We start from the raw sequence: 19,003 nt of genomic DNA on the forward strand, positions 1-19,003 counted from the left end.
TGTGGTAGCCGCTGGCACGATTTGCAACTGTGCCGCAACTCCCTCTACCTGGTGCAACCAAGCCAAAACACCACGACAACAACTACAGCTCGGAGCAGGGTAAATCACATTTTTGTGTTTACTGTTTGGCTGCACGTTTCTCGGGTAAAGTGAACCAGGTTTTCTACTAGTAGAAAATGAAGAAAAACAATATGGAAATTGTGGCGAAAAAAAATTATAGCCGTCAGGCAAAAGATAGCGAAAAAAAGGAAAAGTGGGAAAAACGAAGGAAAAATAAAGGCAGAAAATTATTAAGTACACTCTAAATGTGATTACAGCAGCAGAGCAGTTATCCACGGTTGAGTAAATCGCGTGAAGCAAAAGATGTTGAGAAGAAGACAACAACAAAAGTGAAGAAGTAAAGCAAAGCAGTGTGGCGTGTGCTGCCAAAGTGGTGAGGGAGGGGAGTGTGGGGTAAAATATAAGTAAATGTAGTGGCAATAGGAAATATAATGCTAAAGTGAGACCGTTTTAATGATGACGGCGTTCGTTGGCGTTGTAGTCGGTGGGACGGGAAAGAGAAAGGGGACTGGGGAAGTTTACCTTGGCACGTACCAAACGGGTCGACCGATGGAACTAGGCAGAGGTAAAGAGAGGGGGGACGAATGCATATCTATGCTGTTTTCTAGATCACACTCGTGCCAACCATTTCACGCGATATGCTGACGAAGAGAGTGTGGCGCACAAACCCTTAGCTCGAACGGTGCACAATTGACATCAAAAATGAGTCTTTCTAGGTAAGCGTGTACGTTTTTGTGATGTAAACAAAGAGCTGTCACTTTGGAAGAACGCCCAATTCGAAACAACAGACCGTCGCATAGCTCAACATAGAGCCAATTTCAGTTGGAGTCGGCCCTACAAGCAAACATTTCGCCGATTTCTTACCGGGTAACAAACAAGAGCTGTCAGACTTTGTCGAAGATTCAACGAGGCAAACCAAGGGATATCCTCATTTCACGACCTCAACTCATCGTCGGTGGATGAGGAAAGTACCCTGCATACAATACACATCTGGAGAGCTGCTAGGCGAGCATTCTTCCAAATGATCTAATAACAACAACAAAGCTCAACCTGAAGGGAAAGACGGGAGACAGCATTTGCGTGTCATCGGTGATTGCACTCAACTACCCTAGAGGAGCACTCGATGCTCCATGGTATCTGGAGTGAATGGTGCGCGCATTGTGCGTGACGCGGGGACCAACCGGAAGTGACGTGACGGACGGATCCCGGGGCACCATCGGGACGGTGTCTAGGGGAGATCCCCTAGCCAGCACTGCCACCGAAACGGAGAAACAACAACAACAACCAAAGCGAGCGAGAGAACAACCAGAGCGGTTGAGGACGTGCCAAGAAGAGGAGGTGGAGGAGAAAGAGGAGCAAACACAGAAGGATAGGTTATGGCGCGAGCGAGCGCAGCGCTGCGATGACTGTTCGTTGACGATGATGATGATGACGATAAAGTGGTGGCGAGGCTAGCGGAACAGCGGCAGAAAACGAAGAAGAAGGGTGAAACGAGTGAAAAGTAAAATTGTTGATGTTTTCATTACCCTCGGCGCGTGCTATTTGCTCGTTGAGGACTTGAGGCTGGTTTTAATACACCAGTAATAGCGCAGGCAGGCAGGCAAGCTGAAACCGCACATAGAGAGGAAACCCTGGGAGGGAAGTTTGAAGCAAGAGGAGGAAGAAGCAGGTCGCGGTGGTGATATGTGTAGTAATGTTGGCGTGGCGCGAGCGCAACGCTTTAAGGGATTGACAACGCGACGACGACGACGACTCGTGCGCGGAAAGAGAGAGGAACCTCAGCTTAGGCTGGAGCGGAATCAACGGAGGAGATCGAGGCACGAAGGCGGACGCGGAGCAAACCTCTTGAGCTATTGGCAGCGTTGATGATCATGACGACGGGCTGTGAGGAGCTGAGGTCGCGGCTTAAGGGGGACTGAACTTAAGCCTTGCGGTTTCGAGCTGGAGAAAGACACGCTGCCGATGACGACGACGATCAACGGGTTGGGCTGCCGGAGTTTTCCTCTACATATCGACCAAGTCGTCATAGCGGGTGTGGACGGATTGAGAGCAGTCGACGGACGTCGGACGGGCGCGCGCGCCAATCTAAGCCACTGGAGTCGACTTTGAACCGATGGAAATCGATACCTCGGCGAAGCAATGCAATGGAAGAAGCACTAATTCGTCGTGTGGGGTGGTAAGGAGGTGTGTGGGGAGGTTTGGAATAAATTGGCATCGGTGGCAGTGGCAGGGCGCGGTGGCCACGGGATTGCCAATTAGGATTCGGTGCACTAAGCGTGCGCTGGTCATCAATCGGGCGAGCGCGGAGCAGCGGGCTGTAGAAAATCAAGGTTATTTATTCTGCTGAACTTTTTGTGTCAATCACGGCTTTGATTGCAGCAAACGGTACCCAACCTCGCTTTGACTTTGTTGAATGAGAGGAAGATTGAAAAGACGGTGATGTGGTTGGATGCTGCTGATTTCATCCTATCAAGATGCAAAGATTAATTAAGCCTCAAATGGTTTGAATTGAGTAACGTTTCGTAAACGTGTTCTCTTTGACACGTACGTCAAATGTGCACGTTTAAAAGAGAGTATCCGCTAATCATTTTGAATAATTTTTTTTTTCTTTCAACATCAAACTTTAGACCAGTGACTTCCTGTGAGTCAAATTTGATTGCTTGATTCCCTATACAGTCCAAACTCAATTATCTGGAGGCCTCGGAAGATGTTCACTTCGGGTAATCGAATGTTTAAGTAAATCTTTCCCTGTTCCTGAGGGCAACACCCGTGAAGAGTATCGGGGCTGGCATTTACAAAGCGGATTCAGTGGCAATTTCATTTTCAACTTAATGTTAACATGTTAAGGTTAATGTTAACATTCCATAGGTTATCTTCCTAAGGTGTCTTGGTAAGGTCCAGTTTGTGACGATACACTACCTTCCCTTTACTAAGCAATCGAATCCAGAAGGGAAACGATCACCAGTTGTGTTGGTCCGAGCCGGGATTCGAACCCCGATCTACCGCTTACGAGGCTGAAGCGTTACCACTGGGCTACGTGGCTCGGTCTCGAACCACGAAAAAAAAATTCTTGTTTTTATAGTTGAGCTTAAAAATAATTCTAAAGAGGTTTAGAGTTTTTAAATCAAAGATGGCGGCCAAAAAAGGCGGTGATGGAATATTGAAATCTCGATTAAATTTTCAAAAGGCCCTATCTGCATAGGAAACCCATGAGGGATAGGTTGTTTTGAAAATTTAATCTAGAAATAAGGCATTTCTTGAGTTTCTCAGGAACACGATAGTGATGTCAAAATTTTAGTTAAAATATACGCTCAATATAGAAAATAAGAAGCAAGTTTTCACTTGCACAACATACAATGAAAACAATTTTTAAATGAAAAACTAACTACACCGATTCCACGTCGCTTGACTTTGTATGGCTTGCGGTTCCAGAGTTTGAAAATTGTTTTTTTGAAATTTTGGAAAAAGGCGAAACTTTGGGGTGGAGTCAAAAAGCAGGAGGTGGACTGATTTGGATGGAAATCAATATTTTACGTTTGAGGTGTTTTTGTATTTTGGATTGGATGCAATTTTCGTTCGCCAGGAAAAATAGATTCCTCCGTATTTTTTTTTTACAGAATCCATCCATCCATCCTTAAGGGGTTACATATGTAAAAAATCACAAAATTTCATATTACAGAAAATTTATTGAATCCACTAAAAAGATTATTCTCAATCACTCCTGAAAGTTTCATGAAGATATTTCATGATTAAACTGAGTTAGAGACGATTTTAAGCTCAACATTTTGCCGTGCGCAAAGCGGACTGTCAAACTTTCTGAGCGTTTTTCTCGAAACACCGAGTTGATTTACGGGTGCCACGATATCTCGAGATGGGATGGACCAAATTGGCTGAAATTCAGGGTGAAGACTCTCAAGATATATCCCGTGTGCATGACGAAGCCCTATTTTGAAATTTTGCTTTTAAAAAAAATACAAAAATCAAAAACTGACGATTTTTTATATAAAAAGCACAAAAATATTTTTAACTTTTTTTAAAAAAAACTTTTTGATAATCGGCTTTCGTCATGCACACAGGACCGGTTTAACGAGTCTTCACCAAAATTTTGAGCCGATTTGGTCAAGGCAGTGTTGAGATATCGTGGCACCCGTTTTTTGAAGCTGCTAACTTCAAATAGCTATATCTCGGAAATGATAGCGCCAAATGTCTTCAAATTTGTTTTGATAATAGATGAAAATGCATATTCTAATGCTCTGAAAACAGATTTTAAATAAAACTAAGTGTGTGCTGACACCAACCTCTGACTGTTTTGTCGATTTACATGTATGTAACCCCTTAAATTTTGGAACGCTTTAATACTAGTTTGAATAAGTTGGATAACAGTTGCACGACATTTGCTCGAATTTATTTTAAGGACCATTTTTAATAAATTTTTTTTTTAATCCAAAGAATAGGCATGATTGGAAAGTTGGTACTTTTAATTTATTATAATCGACAAAGTCTCCATCAAAGTTCTAAGCCTGGCTCTGCATTGTTGTACGCTTCATGAGTAGGTGTGGGAGTATTGTAATTGATGATGTGGGAACGTTGGCAGCATTTTTCCCATATTCAGTGTGACACTGGCAACAATAACCACAGTGACAAACTAATTCAATGCAAATTCCTTTGACTAAAAGGCGAGCATTCCGGAGATGTGAGTGGAACGGGACTGCTGACTGCATTCTATGTCTAGACATAGTGGCTTGATTTTTAGGGTTGAAAATGTTAGAATACATTAGGTATTTTCATATTCATGTCATTGCGCTTACACGAGATTAATTCAATTTAAATTGTTAAATATTAAATATAGCGTATTGCTATTGAAAAAAAAAAATGATTAAATAGAAATATAAATTTTGTTCAAATTCCAACAAGTCATGTAAAGCTAAAATCTACTTTTTTCTCCTCAAACATTTGCTGACATTAATTTCTTTTATTATCTTTCGCTGTGTGTGTGCGCTCGATGTTTTTTTTTCCTTCTGTTTCTCCACTTTTTTTTTATCATAACCTCTTCAATCACCATATTTGACCATATAGTGTTTTCTTGGCCTCTTGCTTGTCTTGTTTTCGCTGCCTTTTTTATCACCAACCGACTGTTTTGTGTTGTTGTTGTTGTTATTGCTGTTGTTTCTTTCTTTTCCTTCTCTCCTTTTTTCTGCGCTGTGCACCTACCTCAATCGTTTCGAATACACGAACCACGCAGCCATAACACGACCACGAACCAACACAAACACACTCACCAAATCATCGTCATTCTTCGCCATCATCGCAATCATCGCAGCAGCAGGCCCGTTTCACCCCCAGATCCCCACCCTGTGCCTCCTTTATAGCTTGAACTCGCGCGTTGAAGTCTCGCCAAGTGCTGCTCGGCTGCGCCGCGGCCACACAAAATAATGTTGGAACGTGCGCGCGCGGTCAATAAAAAGAGAGTGTAGAGCGCGCGCGCGCAATGGGTAATAGCCCCCGCGGCCACTTCTTCACCGCGGCGGACCCGATCTTCTTTCTCCTCGTCCTCCTTCAATCGGGGATCCGGAACATCGCCGCAGCTACCACCACAAAATAGGCAATAACGACCCTCGGTAATCTGCGCCGCGTGCCCTAGCGACTCGCGATCCCTGTGTTCCGTTCCGGACGCAGCCGTCAGTGGGTCCCGGGGAGAGGGGGCGGACGGCAAGCGGACCGAAACCAGAACCCATGGCCCATTGTATGCTAATTTGATCCCGAAAACGGCACGCGGTGTGCGTGGTATAGTTATTATCACTATACGTCCCACTTCTTTGGGGGTTTGGCCCAGAACATTAGAATCGGCCCGATCTGGATCGGGAGTTCGGTTTGATGAAGGGGCTGGAGAGGATGGAGCCCATTCACAAACCTTGTTGGAACTGGAATGTTCAATTTGTTGCTCTGCTTTTCTATGGAAAAAGGCGACCGGATTAGGTTTTAGATTGAGTTGATTTCGACAATCCGATAAATTGATACATTGAAAAATTGCGATAAGTCGAAAAGTTAATACCATAGGATTACAGTCCATGAAACTCTCTAACTTTCGACCCAAGGGAGTATGGGTGTTGAAGGCTGTTGCAAAAAGATTTTGGGATTTTTTTAAATATCTATTTTAGCAGTAATTTATAAAACCCGATTTAATATCACCAAGAGGTGAAATAGAGTCTTTCTTACAAAATGATGAAAAGCCGACAAAAATATTGGTACAATGAATTTTTCAGAAACCCAGTGAGAATTTGACCTAAAGTTTAGAATCTTTTTATGTTAAATCTCGAAGGCCATTTTTTTAAATTTCAGTGGTACATTAAGGGTCGCAAGATAATTATATTTGATTAAGAAAAACAAATATTGGATTCACATTATTGGAAAAAAATAAAGGGTACTCAGTCTCCAATGTTAGTCTTTGATTATCATAAAAAAATATGTATCGATATTGCACTTTGTCGATTTATTATGAGAAGCCAGAAAGAACACTTTCACGTGCAGCGTTAAACGCGCAATCGTAAATGTGCTGGCGTTTATGCTTCGACTTGTAGACTTGTCAATCTTTCGAGCGAGAACTAGCCGGGACTTCAAATTTGATGTTTAGTATATGATTCTGTATAAAACCAAAACTTTAATAGGAAAGAATAGGGTAAAAAAGACGTAAAACAGTAATATGGCTACACACTAAAAAATTTGGAATTTTACATTTGATGTAATCTTTAATCAAACCGATTATCAAATCATGTAAACGTCTTTTCGATGTAAGATTAGGTTTATTTTAATGTAACTCGATAAAATTCCCATTGGGATTCCTTTACATCGTGCGAACCCTAAAATTACATCAAAACTAACCTAACTTCACGCCTAATTAGATGCACATATCTGGAGCATCAAATTTGATGTAATGTTACATCTAATAAAACCCAATATCACGCACCTTAGCCACTACACGTTTGTCAGAATGTTGAAACGTCAAAACGTCAGCAAGGGTTCACGTCGCAGCGGGAAACAATTTTTCGTTCAGATTTTTTTTTTGCAATTGTGTCCTTTATTGCCGGAACTTACTATAGTTTAAGATAAAACAAGCAAATTGCTGATAAAGGTGAGTTTAATCGATCTTGAATTGATATGCAACAGATTGGTAATATGTTTTGTCGATTTTCCCTCATTTTTTTAGATCGCGGATATCATGGAACGTAAGGGGAAATTACGGATCAAGCCAAGTTCATGCCGCTGTTCCGCTACAGCTGCCTGGACACTTTCTGAAAACGTTCCCTCATACAAAGATGTTCCCGAAGTGAACCGAAACTGTCACCTGCTTGAGGGTTGGCCAACACACAACAAATGGGAAGTGGAAAAAAAAAAAACAAAAGCAGTGATTAAAATGGAGCAATTCTGGTGATTAATCGTAGTTGAAAACACAAGAAAAGACAAGTTTGGGCCATGAGTAAACTTTTTTTGTAATTTTCTGAGATGTGATGAGTGATGTGTGCAATAAAAACGTATTGTTTTCGGAAATTTAAACACGTGTTTTCTCGTCCAATAAGAATAATACGATTCCTATAAGAATTATTTCCGACCAATATTACGATTAATGTAATTTTACACGATCGTCAAGGCTCTTTGGAACGTGTAATATTACGTTTTATTTGACCCAGCTTTGCGTCTAATTTGATGCTCCAGTTATGTGCATCTAATTTGACCGAAAATTACACGTTTTTTTTTAAGTGTGTATATCTCTGGAAAAAAAATGGAAAAGCTTCAAATTTTGGGCCCAAGCAGTTTATGGCGCATGTTTTCAAATGGATTTTTGTTTGAAATTGAATTCTTTGAATTTGAAAGTGTTATCTGTACAATAGTCCAAAAAATAACTCTAAAATGGCTTTGACCACATTTACTGGTACAAAATTGTGAATAGAATGCTCGTTTTCGACCCCATGGCTACAAACCTGAAATATAAAAAAAGTGTAGGTTTTACGAGCGGTTCTCCAATGATGGAAGGCACAAATTTTTAAGGGCGGATACAGACATCGCACAAGTATTTCAGAAAAAAAGCTTTCAAAAATCAGGCTTTGAGTTCCGGGTTTCGGGCCAAAATTCAATAGAAAGAGCGCATCAAAACCTTCAAATAGATAATAGGATTTTTTTTGGGACGACTCGCAGTCGTTCACGATTTTTTTAAAAGATTTCTGAGAAAAGCGTTTTGTAACAAAGGCAAAAAACTAGCAATTTTTGAAGATTGAAGTGTCTGCAACTAAATGAATTGGAATTGTTTTTATGTTTTTTGGACCTCAAACTTCAATGCCCGTATTACCCCATTTCCCTTTATCGTAGAAGGGTCATATTTGGCTTTTTGGTCAACAATATAAAGAGCGGATTCGTTAATTCGAATTTCGCTACTTCGAATGTACGCTAATTTGAATGCTCGCTAATTCGAACGTAGCGTCAAAACCGGTTGTCAAACTGTTTTTGACGTTTCAACACCATTGTTCGACAATTTTCGAACACGTGGTTTCAAGCTTTTGATAGCTGTCAGTCGTTCCAATTAGCGAATCCGCTCTGTAGATGATTTTTGGATTCAAAATATTACCTTTTTGAGGGTTATGCACTCTGATGTTGAGTTTGTTCGCTTTGGTGAAGAATGAACGTTTAAGATGAAGATTTTATGTTTAATTAAATTTCAACAACGTATTTTTCTAAATAGATGATTTTTCAAACCAGTGAGTACTGGTTACCATACATTTTCTGTGAGCTTAGGTAGATGATTAACTTTTTTAGAAAAAAAAATCATTTTGCCCTCTAATCTACACCTCATTTTACCACGATCATCCCCATAGCTGATGGTCCTTGGGTGGGGCTTGTAGCTGCCCCCGCCATACACGGTGTTACGACGGACGGTACCGTATTTCATGCTGCTTGTTTATGCTTGGTGCGCACCCGACCCGTCCCGTCCCCCGCGCCTGTATACACAAACAATGTCGGCCGCCGCGGTCATTGTTTGAAGCTGTTGCCATTTACGCCACTGACTGTCCGCCGCCGCCGCCACCGATAGGAAATGAAACAAACAAACCATTGCAGCTCTTGCTGAACGCTTGGGCAAGTGTGTCTTTGCACCACTTTATGATCCGGATCCACAGACAAGTGGACCTTGTTCGGTGGACGTGAGGCTTGCCGTGGTGTACCGACCAGATGTGCGAGGTCTGAACGCTTTGCTCCGTGGCGTGTGCGCTTCGGGAAAGTCGCTCTGCTGGAAAACTATGCACCTTTCCACCGACGACCGCTACTACCATTTCCGCCCTCCATTTCTTCGACCATATATATTTATTTCTGAATGGGCCCTCTGCCTACAAGACCGGGGGCACCCATGCGGAAATCACTGAATTGTGGGCATTGCTCGCGTCCCCCCACAACCGACGGCGGGCGAAAGGTTCAGCCATTACTGAATAACGAACTGGTGTTGTACGACACCATCCGAGCGCTACCAGGCCTGCAAATGGTTATATAGCTGTACACAGAAATTAAAAAATGAAGGGGGAAACCGAGCCGTGCACTGCTTTGCTCTATGCTGTAGTGCTGCTTACAGGGTGGAATTAACATATTAAAACGGTGACACGTGCTACGCCTCGGTCGTTGCGTCGCTGTCGTCGTCGCCAACCCCTTGTTTGTTCCTCTTCCTCGTCGGGCGTCACCCTCGAACGCCATCCGGTTTGGCGTCGGCGGCGGACGTTGGTCGGACCCGATGGGAAAAGTTTGCCGTCTGTGAGAATATTTGCGTGATGAGAAGGTTGAATTTGTTGGTGGATCATCAATTCTGAAGACGCATGCCGTTAGTAGAGCAGCTTCTATTCCAGCGACATGACACCAGACAATAAACGACATTACACCATTCATAGTGGGTTATATTCTCATAAGATTCTCGTTCTTCAATTTCAGATGGAAAGTTCATCCTGGAGCTGGCCCGTGCGCGGGAGGGTGAAAAGACCGGCTGGATTTCGGTTTCGCGCAAAACGTACTACCCACCGACGGTCAGCTCGATCAGTGCCAACTTCCACAAGCACGAGAGCTCAACCTCGCTCAGCTGTAAGTTGCCGTACAAGCCATCCCCGTCAATCGATCTAACGTCTTCCCCTTTTGCATTTCAGTTTCCGACGACAACAGCTCGATCCAGTCTTCGCCGTGGCAGCGGGACCACTGCTGGAAGCAGACCAACCCGCGGCCCAACATTTCCCGCGAGATGTCCCTGTACTACCACCGGCCGAGCTGCGTGCGGTTCAAGCTGCCCCGGGATCTGCTGAAGCGGTTGCGACTGAAGCGGCGTCGACCGTACGAAACGGAAGGGCCGCTGCCACCGTTGCACTATGAGATTACTAGGGATACCAGGCAGAGGACGACGGATGATGAGGCGGGCACCTCCGAGGACGATGCGATGGATCTGAAGGTGAACGGAACGACGTCTTCGGAGGAGGCCAATACCAACGGTGCGGTTGAGAATGGTGGTGCGAGCAAAGATTTCAAAATCCGGAAGCGACGAGGACTGCTGCAAAGGAGGCGAGAACTGGCCGCGATCGTGCAACAATTGACGGTTCGTGTAGCGAACACGGTCAACAGTACACCGGCACGACCAACGCCCAGCAGTTTGCGGTTCAGCTCGTCCCACCAGCAGCACGTTTCGCCGCGGAAAAGAATACTCAGAGAGCTGGAGAAGGTCTCGCTGGAAGATAGCAGTACTATGAAAAGATCTCGTCCGAAACCTGGCAGTAATAGTAATGTTATCACGGCGACGACCGCAACTCCACTGGCGCCAGCCGTCGTCACCAGCAACGGCAGTAGCAATGCGAACGGCAAGTTGACCAACGGAACAGCTACGCCCGCTCCGACGGCGGCGGTTGTTCCACCAACGACGCCCGTGTCAAGGCCCATCAGTAGCTACAGCATAACCTCGCTACTCGGACACAACTCGTCCGGTGAAAGCAGTAACATCAGCAGCAGGAAGCAGGAAACAAACTCTACAACTAGTCATCATCCGTACCAACAACAACACCACCACCACCACCACCATCAGCCTTCCTATCAGTATCTTGGAAAGGATGCAATCACCTCACCGAAGTCACCCTCCGATGCACATCTAAGTCAGAGGTACTATGGCAAGAAAAAATCACCCAGCTATGGTGGAACGGCAGCGGCTTCGCCGAATTCCGCGGGTATGGAGTACACCATGATTCGCTCGCCGGATCTTAGTCCGAGTCCGGAACATCAGGGTCACAGCTTCACGCGCTATCGGCAGCATCCGTACAGTATTCACCCGACGGTTTCGTCCCCAAGCAGCAGCTACTCGACCGTTTCCCGATGTTCGCCATCGCCCAGTACGAATGACTCGGCCAGTTCCCCATACAGCGGTGGAAATGCTGCCAAGTATCGGCCAACTTATCTGGCGTCCAGTGGTTCCCCACCGTCTTCCGCGAATCCTGCTGGTTCGGCCAATTCACCTCAGCACTACTCACGACAGTCACCGCTGAATTTTGCCCGATCGCCACCTCCATCGCATCAGTCCAACTACCCACCGCTAGCCCGAAAGGAACCCTCTTCGTCGCCTCGTGCATCCCCGATTGTCGATCCGGTGCGCGTTCCGGCCACGACACCAACCTCGTCATCAGCCTCAACACCTACCATCCGGACGGTTCCAAAGAAGACAGCTGCTCTGAGGCAACAGTTTGGATCGCCGTCCCCGTCTTCGCCGTCAACCGATCCGGTAAAGCGGGAACGATCCAATTCGAACGCTTCATCGACGTCCTCCGAGGTGAATCGAAGTGGTGCCCATCTCAAGAAGGAACTTGACTATGCCGAACGGTCCGCAGCCGTCGACATGGTAGACGGCGTCCATCACCATCCCTCATCATCTCAGGCTAGTCCGGTAATCCGACCGAGCACGGTGATTGCATCGCCCACGCCTCATCATCCGGTTCCGAATCCGTTTTACATGTACCCACCGCAAATAGCCGCGTCGCTTCTCGCTGCCCAGCAGTCCAGTGCTGTTCCCTTCTTGCCGGCCTCGCCGCTCACATCGTACTATCAGCACATGTACAACCAGGCAGCTGTTGCCGCGACCTACCGGAACCAGGTGTGGATGCACTACCAAGGTCTCGGACCACACGCTGCTGCTGCCGCCGCCGCAGCTGCAGCGGCCGCCGTATCGCCACCAGTCGCCCCAACTGCACCCCCACCACCATCGTCCGGCGGTTCGCGAGACGCACAACGTGATTCCAGTCGAATACATTCCGTCAGCACTGCTACCGCCATCAGCAGTAGTTCCTCCCCCTCGCCGGCGTCTGCTGCACTGAACTACAGCGCAGCAGCGCTTGCCTCCTCGTCCCACCATCCGCCGCCACACCTTCATCCGGGAATCGCCTCGCACTGGAGCACACCCAGCTCCGGCCGGAGAACGCCACCACCTTCGTCGGCAGTGACGAGCTCGGCCGCGAAAAGCGACATCGGAGCAGGTATGGTGATTTCTTCAAAACTGTCGATTTAGAACATTAACTGAAAGGTGTGCGACTACATTTCAAATTTAATTTCACTTGTAAACAAAACCACGTGTTTTCACGACTTTGACGTTTAACTTGACCGTACACTGTGAAGGGGAACCATTACATTTATGCTAAATTCTACATAATCAAAACTAAACAACTTTTTTTCTTCGTCCTCGCAGACGTTCCTCTCAACCTGTCGAAGCACTGATTATCCGCTTGGTGGCAACGTGGCCAATTCCCAGGGACTGTGAGTCAAGCGTGGAAACCAGCAGCAGCGAATTCGTACCAGTAAACAATAGAACACGTTGGGCAAAACAACCAAACCAACTACAAACCGCCTAATACAAGAAAAAAATGGACGGGAGAGGAGTGACGCCTAGCGTTCCCAAATCTCGCTCCGTTTTGTGTTTGTGTAAATGTAAGTGTGATCTGTAGCTGAGTCACTTTAAACAAAGAAGGTAAAACAAAACTGAGTGCAGCCGTCGTGTTTGTGTATATTTATCAATAGAAGGGAAGAGAGGGAAACAAAACAAAACGACACAACTAACCGTATGCTTTTTAGTGTTGGTGTGTGATTCGCATAAACATATATACATAAATATATATATATATATTGTTTTAAGAGTATATACAACCTATATATTGATGGGAAAACAGAGAAAGAGATCAGGAAAAAAAAACAAAAACAACCATTAACTGTAGCAAAGGGGTCCAGACTACAAAACAAAAGAAAACCTAAGGTTTTAAACTATTTTCCGATGAAAAGAGAATCATAACAAGAGGAAACTATTTTTGCTAAGATTTGTAAGAAATTATAAAAGAGGAAATTATATACATGTAACATATATACACACATCTACATATACACGTACAGAAATATTATATATACAAAACGAGAAAAAGGATCGCGACGAAATTCAATTTATAAACGTTTTGGCGAAAGACTACATTTTATGAAGAATTTTAGCGCTCAGTGAATTATACCACTGGGTGTTTGAACTCTGCAAAACAACAGCGAAAACAATGCGAGTCAATTACACGATTCGTGGCCGTGAAATTCTCAACCAAATCTAAATATGTAGATTAATCACTGGTTAACGTGGCTCCATTTGCGAGGTGTCACTTTCATAATGGTTCCTTTTTCTTCAAACCAAACCATGAACCAAGTACATGCAGACATGCAGAATTTGAAACACTTTTATTTGTTCAACACGCAAGCTACAAGTTTTTGAGTGGATTTTGGAGAACCTTGGATTAAATTGCACAGTTTTAAGCAGTTGCTACTCAATATTTGAGTACTCTTTGTATGACGATTTCAAATTTGAAGTTGGTTCCCTTTCTCAATCTTATAAATCTAGCAAAACAATGCAAAAGGGCCGTTATGGATTTGTAAATAAAGAGTGTATTTTGCTCACGCTAGAGAATGTTTACATCTGGCATGAAAGGGATACACTCTTTGTTGACAAACCAACTACGGCCTCTTTGCATTATTCTGCTAGAAATGTATAATTTGCGTGTTTAAATTTGACACAACAGAACTGTCATTCGTACACGCTCATTGCGTGTTGAACGAGTTTGTGTTTCATTTTTGCGTGTCTGAAAATCAACTATAATAACCACTAGAAGTGCTATCAATTAATCAGTGTGCATCCAAAATATTATCTTCCTCCTCAATAGCTTGTCCCGCCTTCCCGATGTGTTTCCCCTTGTTCCCCGCGCCTTTAAAATGACAACCCGGCGGAGAGATACACGCAAAACGAATCTCATTCTCTCAAACCCACTATTGTAGTTTGTGTTTTAAAGCAAATGTCGCTAGATGAGCATGTAATGTGTATATTCTATTATAGACTGAAACTATATTACTCCTAGGATGTGTACTGCGTTTGAGTGCGAAAGTGTGCGAAAGAAACGAGAGTTTGTAAGAGTGTGAATTTGTATATTTAACTGTTTTTGAAGCGAAAAACACGTTCAACGTTGTTGGGAAATTTCAGATCAAAACAAAAAAAAAACACCGTCAGAACAAATAGGGCAGAGATTCAAATATTTATCAAAAAAAAAAAAATCAAACGAAATCAAATTATCAAATCGCCAATCAAACCGGAAAAATATTAAAAAAGCCAGAGTCTAACGAGTTAAAGGGTCGATAATATTTTTGCTATTTTTATACAAACTATAGCCACACGCGCAAGAGAAATGAAAATTTCGGCCAGCCAAAATTTTAAGAAACAAAGTACTAAACAGAGAACAAAACAGTTTTACTAAGAAAAAAAACAACAACAAAAAACGAGTGTGCCTTTCAAAACAACAACTACAACAAAAGAACTAAACCAAAATGGAAATTCACTACAATTACAACGGTAAATGATCTTATTGAAAAATACAAACAACAATCCTAGAGAACAGACTTGAACGCAAAAGACACAAAAAAATATATAGAAATATTACATCATACATACACAAACCGAACGACGATAGTCCAGCAGAAAGCCTAAAATTGTGACAAATCTTATGAGCATCGAATCGACCTCCCACATGAGAATTGACTTACCGAAACATCAAAGCACAAAAAAGCAGTAATTTGCGTTATTTTTTTGGTAGCGGAATGGCGATGACTGATGGTATGAATCGTACTTTATGAGTGAAATTTGCAAGTTCTGCAACGCCTTAACGTTATTGCAGAGCTTTTCAAATTTCGTTGTTTTATGCTAAATATTATTTTTTAGGAAATATATAAATGACGTCTATGGAAGGTCCCGCTTTGACTCAAAATCACTAGTTGGATCTTGTGTAAACGTCATTGTATGCAGTTGAAACTTAAAAGTGAATCTTCCAAATTTTGGTATAACCTTCCTTAAGTATAATTTTGGGAAAAGTTGACCAAATTTTTAGTTAGATTCAGATACATCAATCTTCTGTGATTTTAAATGTGTGTTTTGATACGTAAATCACAATATGATCCTGCTGACTTTCTATACGATTTTTGACGCAATCGAAATTCTGAATAATTAAACGATTAAGTCACATTTGAGAATAGAAAACCACCAAGATTGAAATTGCCCAAAATAATGCATGAATCCTTCACTTATCTCCGTTCCGTGACCAGTAATGCTAATTTCTACGCCCATTAAAAAAAGTATGCCAAATCATGTGTTGATTTCTCCGAAGGAAGCGATCTTTAGGTTTTATTGTGTAGATCATTATTAAGAGCGAGAGAGATAAAACCAAAACAAAACAACAAACACGCTTTAAAATATGTCCCCAAGAGATTTCAGACGCGAACAAACTGGTTAGTTTAAATTTGTCGAAACAGACAGCGCACACACATACACAAATACATTCCAGGGTAGGATACGAAATCAGTAGAACGAAAATCAACAACTTCTAACATTTCCACGAACATTTAAGTAAACTTTTCTATTTTCAAACATGCACACAAATACATACACAGCACACTCTCACATGCAAACATGTCGCTCCAAACTAAAAATTTGCTTGAGCAGATTTTATCAATATATCATCAAACAAGTTTGTGAGTGTATCTCGTACGTTGTACTCAAAACTGAATGAATGGAACGCAAAAGTATGGTATCCAGATTTTTTTGAGCAAAGATGGCGTTACGAACGGTGCACGCCCGAAATGTCAAAATCGCGCAGTGGTACCAACATTAGAAAAAAAAAACCATGGCATTTTATTTTGCGAGCGTGCCAGCCTTCTTCAACCTTGTTTCAAATCATCTAGTTTTCGTCAAATTTGAACCTACTAAGAAATGAGCAAATGGGGCATCTGTCAGATTTGAGTAAATTTCTCTTAGATGTTTCGGAACTCAGTTTCGTTGAATTCTGAGTGAAGTTCACTCAAATCTGACAGATGTCTCTTTTACTCGTTCTGTGTATGTTCGGTTCTGACGAAAATTGGGTGATTTTGAATGTGCGTATAAGTTTGTTTTGAAATACTCACGTTTTTGTTATGTTATGCGGAGCGTCTGTTTGATTGTGAGCTTACATACACGTTCATACAAAAGTTGGACGTTTTCTCAAAATATTTAATTTTACCCACACTGTTCTTTGGCGTATTTCCCCCTTTGGCTGTTTGAGACGTGTAACGAGTAGAGCTTGAATTTCCAGAAAATAATGATTTAAATCTAAATCGCATTCAAAACAAAGTTGATATATTTTATGGTGTAATTTATTTAATTTATTTTCGCTATCTAATCAAAAGGAATATTTTCGAAAAAAGAATCACAAAAACAATGGGTGAAACTCACAGTTAGACAGATTCGGATGTTGCAAATATTATGTTTACTGGGACGGGTTAGACTTCTGTACATTATTTCACTCATTTTCGAATAGATAGACCTCATTCAGGCTCTCGCTGTGGACTGAAGATGAAGGGTTTCATTTAAATCCGTCATAGTTTACGCCGACGGAAGAACAAACACACTAAACGAGCACTGTTAACTTTTAAGGGTAAAAGATTACAAAACTAAAAGATTTCTTTGTATAAACTATGATAATTAGATATGGAAGCGAGCAGTTGCACACAACTACAAAACACACAAAAACGAACAAATAAGTGTTTGTAAACAAGTAAGACTCGTAAATGTATGCCAACGCTTTGTAATCGGTTTAGATATCAGTGAGGTATAGCTTTTTCGTAGATTTTAAATTGTGCGGAGACATCCCAAAATGCAAGTCGTTCCAAATATCCAAACACTATCACTTATAAACAAACACACACAAATACATAGCTTTCAACTATAACTATACTTTCTTGTGCAACAATAGAATCAAACACATTACTCTACACTACAACATACCAACATATACCGCATACCTTATATCCCTAACTAAGTTCTCTAAGTCACAGCTGCATTAAAACGAGTGAAGGACCAATCCAGGAACTAATTGCATTTTGATCGACTCACATAAATACGAAAAAAGACAAAAGTTTTGATTGAAGCGATATTTTTTTCACTTTCTAAGAAAACGGTCAGGTGTTATAATTCTGCTTTGTGTACATTTATTGGGCAAAACGAACGGCAGAAAATATTTAAATTATAAACATAATGTAAAGAAAAACACTGAATAAAGAACAACGGCAAGACATGAGTTGGAAAACGTAGGATTTCATTAGTTTTTTTTTCTTTTTTGAGTTTTAAGTTATTGTATTATTAGTTTTTTACGTAGCTTTCCGTTTGGACCACTGGCTGGAAAGGGAGAATATTTTATATAAATATACTAAAGAGTTGAGACGACGAAGAACGTGGAACAAAATCAAATTTACGAAAGATTTTACAATGAAACTTTTCAACTCCATAGCTTATTTTCAAATGAGGGAGAGATTTTTTTTAAAGAGTAAGCTATAATGGCGCAGGTGAAAATAAACAAACTGAAACAATGAGTTGACTTGAGAAAAAAGGGAAATGAAACAATTCTCTATTCTTTATAAAATAGTAGCTGTACAGTATTTTTCCATATAAATATATTTTATTATCCGTATCAATTAATTACTATTCTTATTACTGAATTATGATATAACACAAATAAATAAGATGGATGAAATAAAATTGATTCAAATTATAAAAAAAGTTGCATGACTGTTAACCTGAACGTAGAAAAGAAAACATCCCTGATCCTTTTTTAATCATCTTAAATTGAAAAGGCACCCTTAACGATCAATATTAAAAGTGCAAGATGGAGTTGAACTTTCTGTCCATTCGATGCCAACATTTCAAAAAGCATCATGTACACACCATCCTTTTTGAGAAAAACGCATTTGAATGTTGAGCATCCATTTTCAATTCCCATTTTAATATAAAAGCAAAATAAGATGTTATAATAATAACAAACGATGAAAAACGTTGCTTTTATTGATACTTGATCATCCAAATTCAATAAAACATTATTTCCCTAATTTTATTTGAGATAAACAAACATAACTTCTTTTAAAATCACCAACGTCTATATCACCCTGCTGTCATTGAGGGGGACGCTTTGTTATAATTCGTTTTTCTTCGTCGAATATACATGGCGCTTTTTTCATGATGCTTTTTTTCGTCACGAGGTTCATGTACCGTAAAACGGGGTGACTTTGATAGCCGGGGTGACAAAATGAAGAGTACAATTAAAATACGTAAGGAATGGTTCAGAAACATACTGACCGTGGTAGAGAAGTGTTCAAAGTACCTCAAGAAGAACTTTTCATAAATTTTTGAAAGGTTTATAAAGTTAGTTAACTATAGTTAAGAAAATGTTGATGGAAGTCATTATTTTAAACTTCTCAAAGTGTCATGATTTTCTCAATGATCATGATTTTTAATCGGAAAACGGAATGCATTTTCGGATTCTTTGGACAATTTTCCACTAGGAGAAGGTTAAATAAGTTTGTA

General features: G+C 41.7%; 1 protein-coding gene across 1 annotated transcript in view; it reads left to right on the forward strand.

The window, feature by feature from the left end:
* LOC120414297 (protein hairless) overlaps positions 1 to 17,888 on the forward strand; it is a 28,674-nt gene extending 10,786 nt beyond the window's left edge. The window contains exons 2-4 of the mRNA XM_039575432.2: positions 10,021 to 10,167; positions 10,230 to 12,584; positions 12,794 to 17,888. Of these exons, the coding sequence (XP_039431366.1) occupies positions 10,021 to 10,167; positions 10,230 to 12,584; positions 12,794 to 12,822 (2,531 nt within the window). The 3' untranslated portion in view covers positions 12,823 to 17,888. The remainder of the gene's footprint in view (positions 1 to 10,020; positions 10,168 to 10,229; positions 12,585 to 12,793) is intronic.
* Positions 17,889 to 19,003: the final 1,115 nt, after the last annotated feature.

The sequence above is a fragment of the Culex pipiens genome, chromosome 1, assembly GCF_016801865.2.
Source record: "Culex pipiens pallens isolate TS chromosome 1, TS_CPP_V2, whole genome shotgun sequence".
Classification (NCBI taxonomy): domain Eukaryota; kingdom Metazoa; phylum Arthropoda; class Insecta; order Diptera; family Culicidae; genus Culex; species Culex pipiens.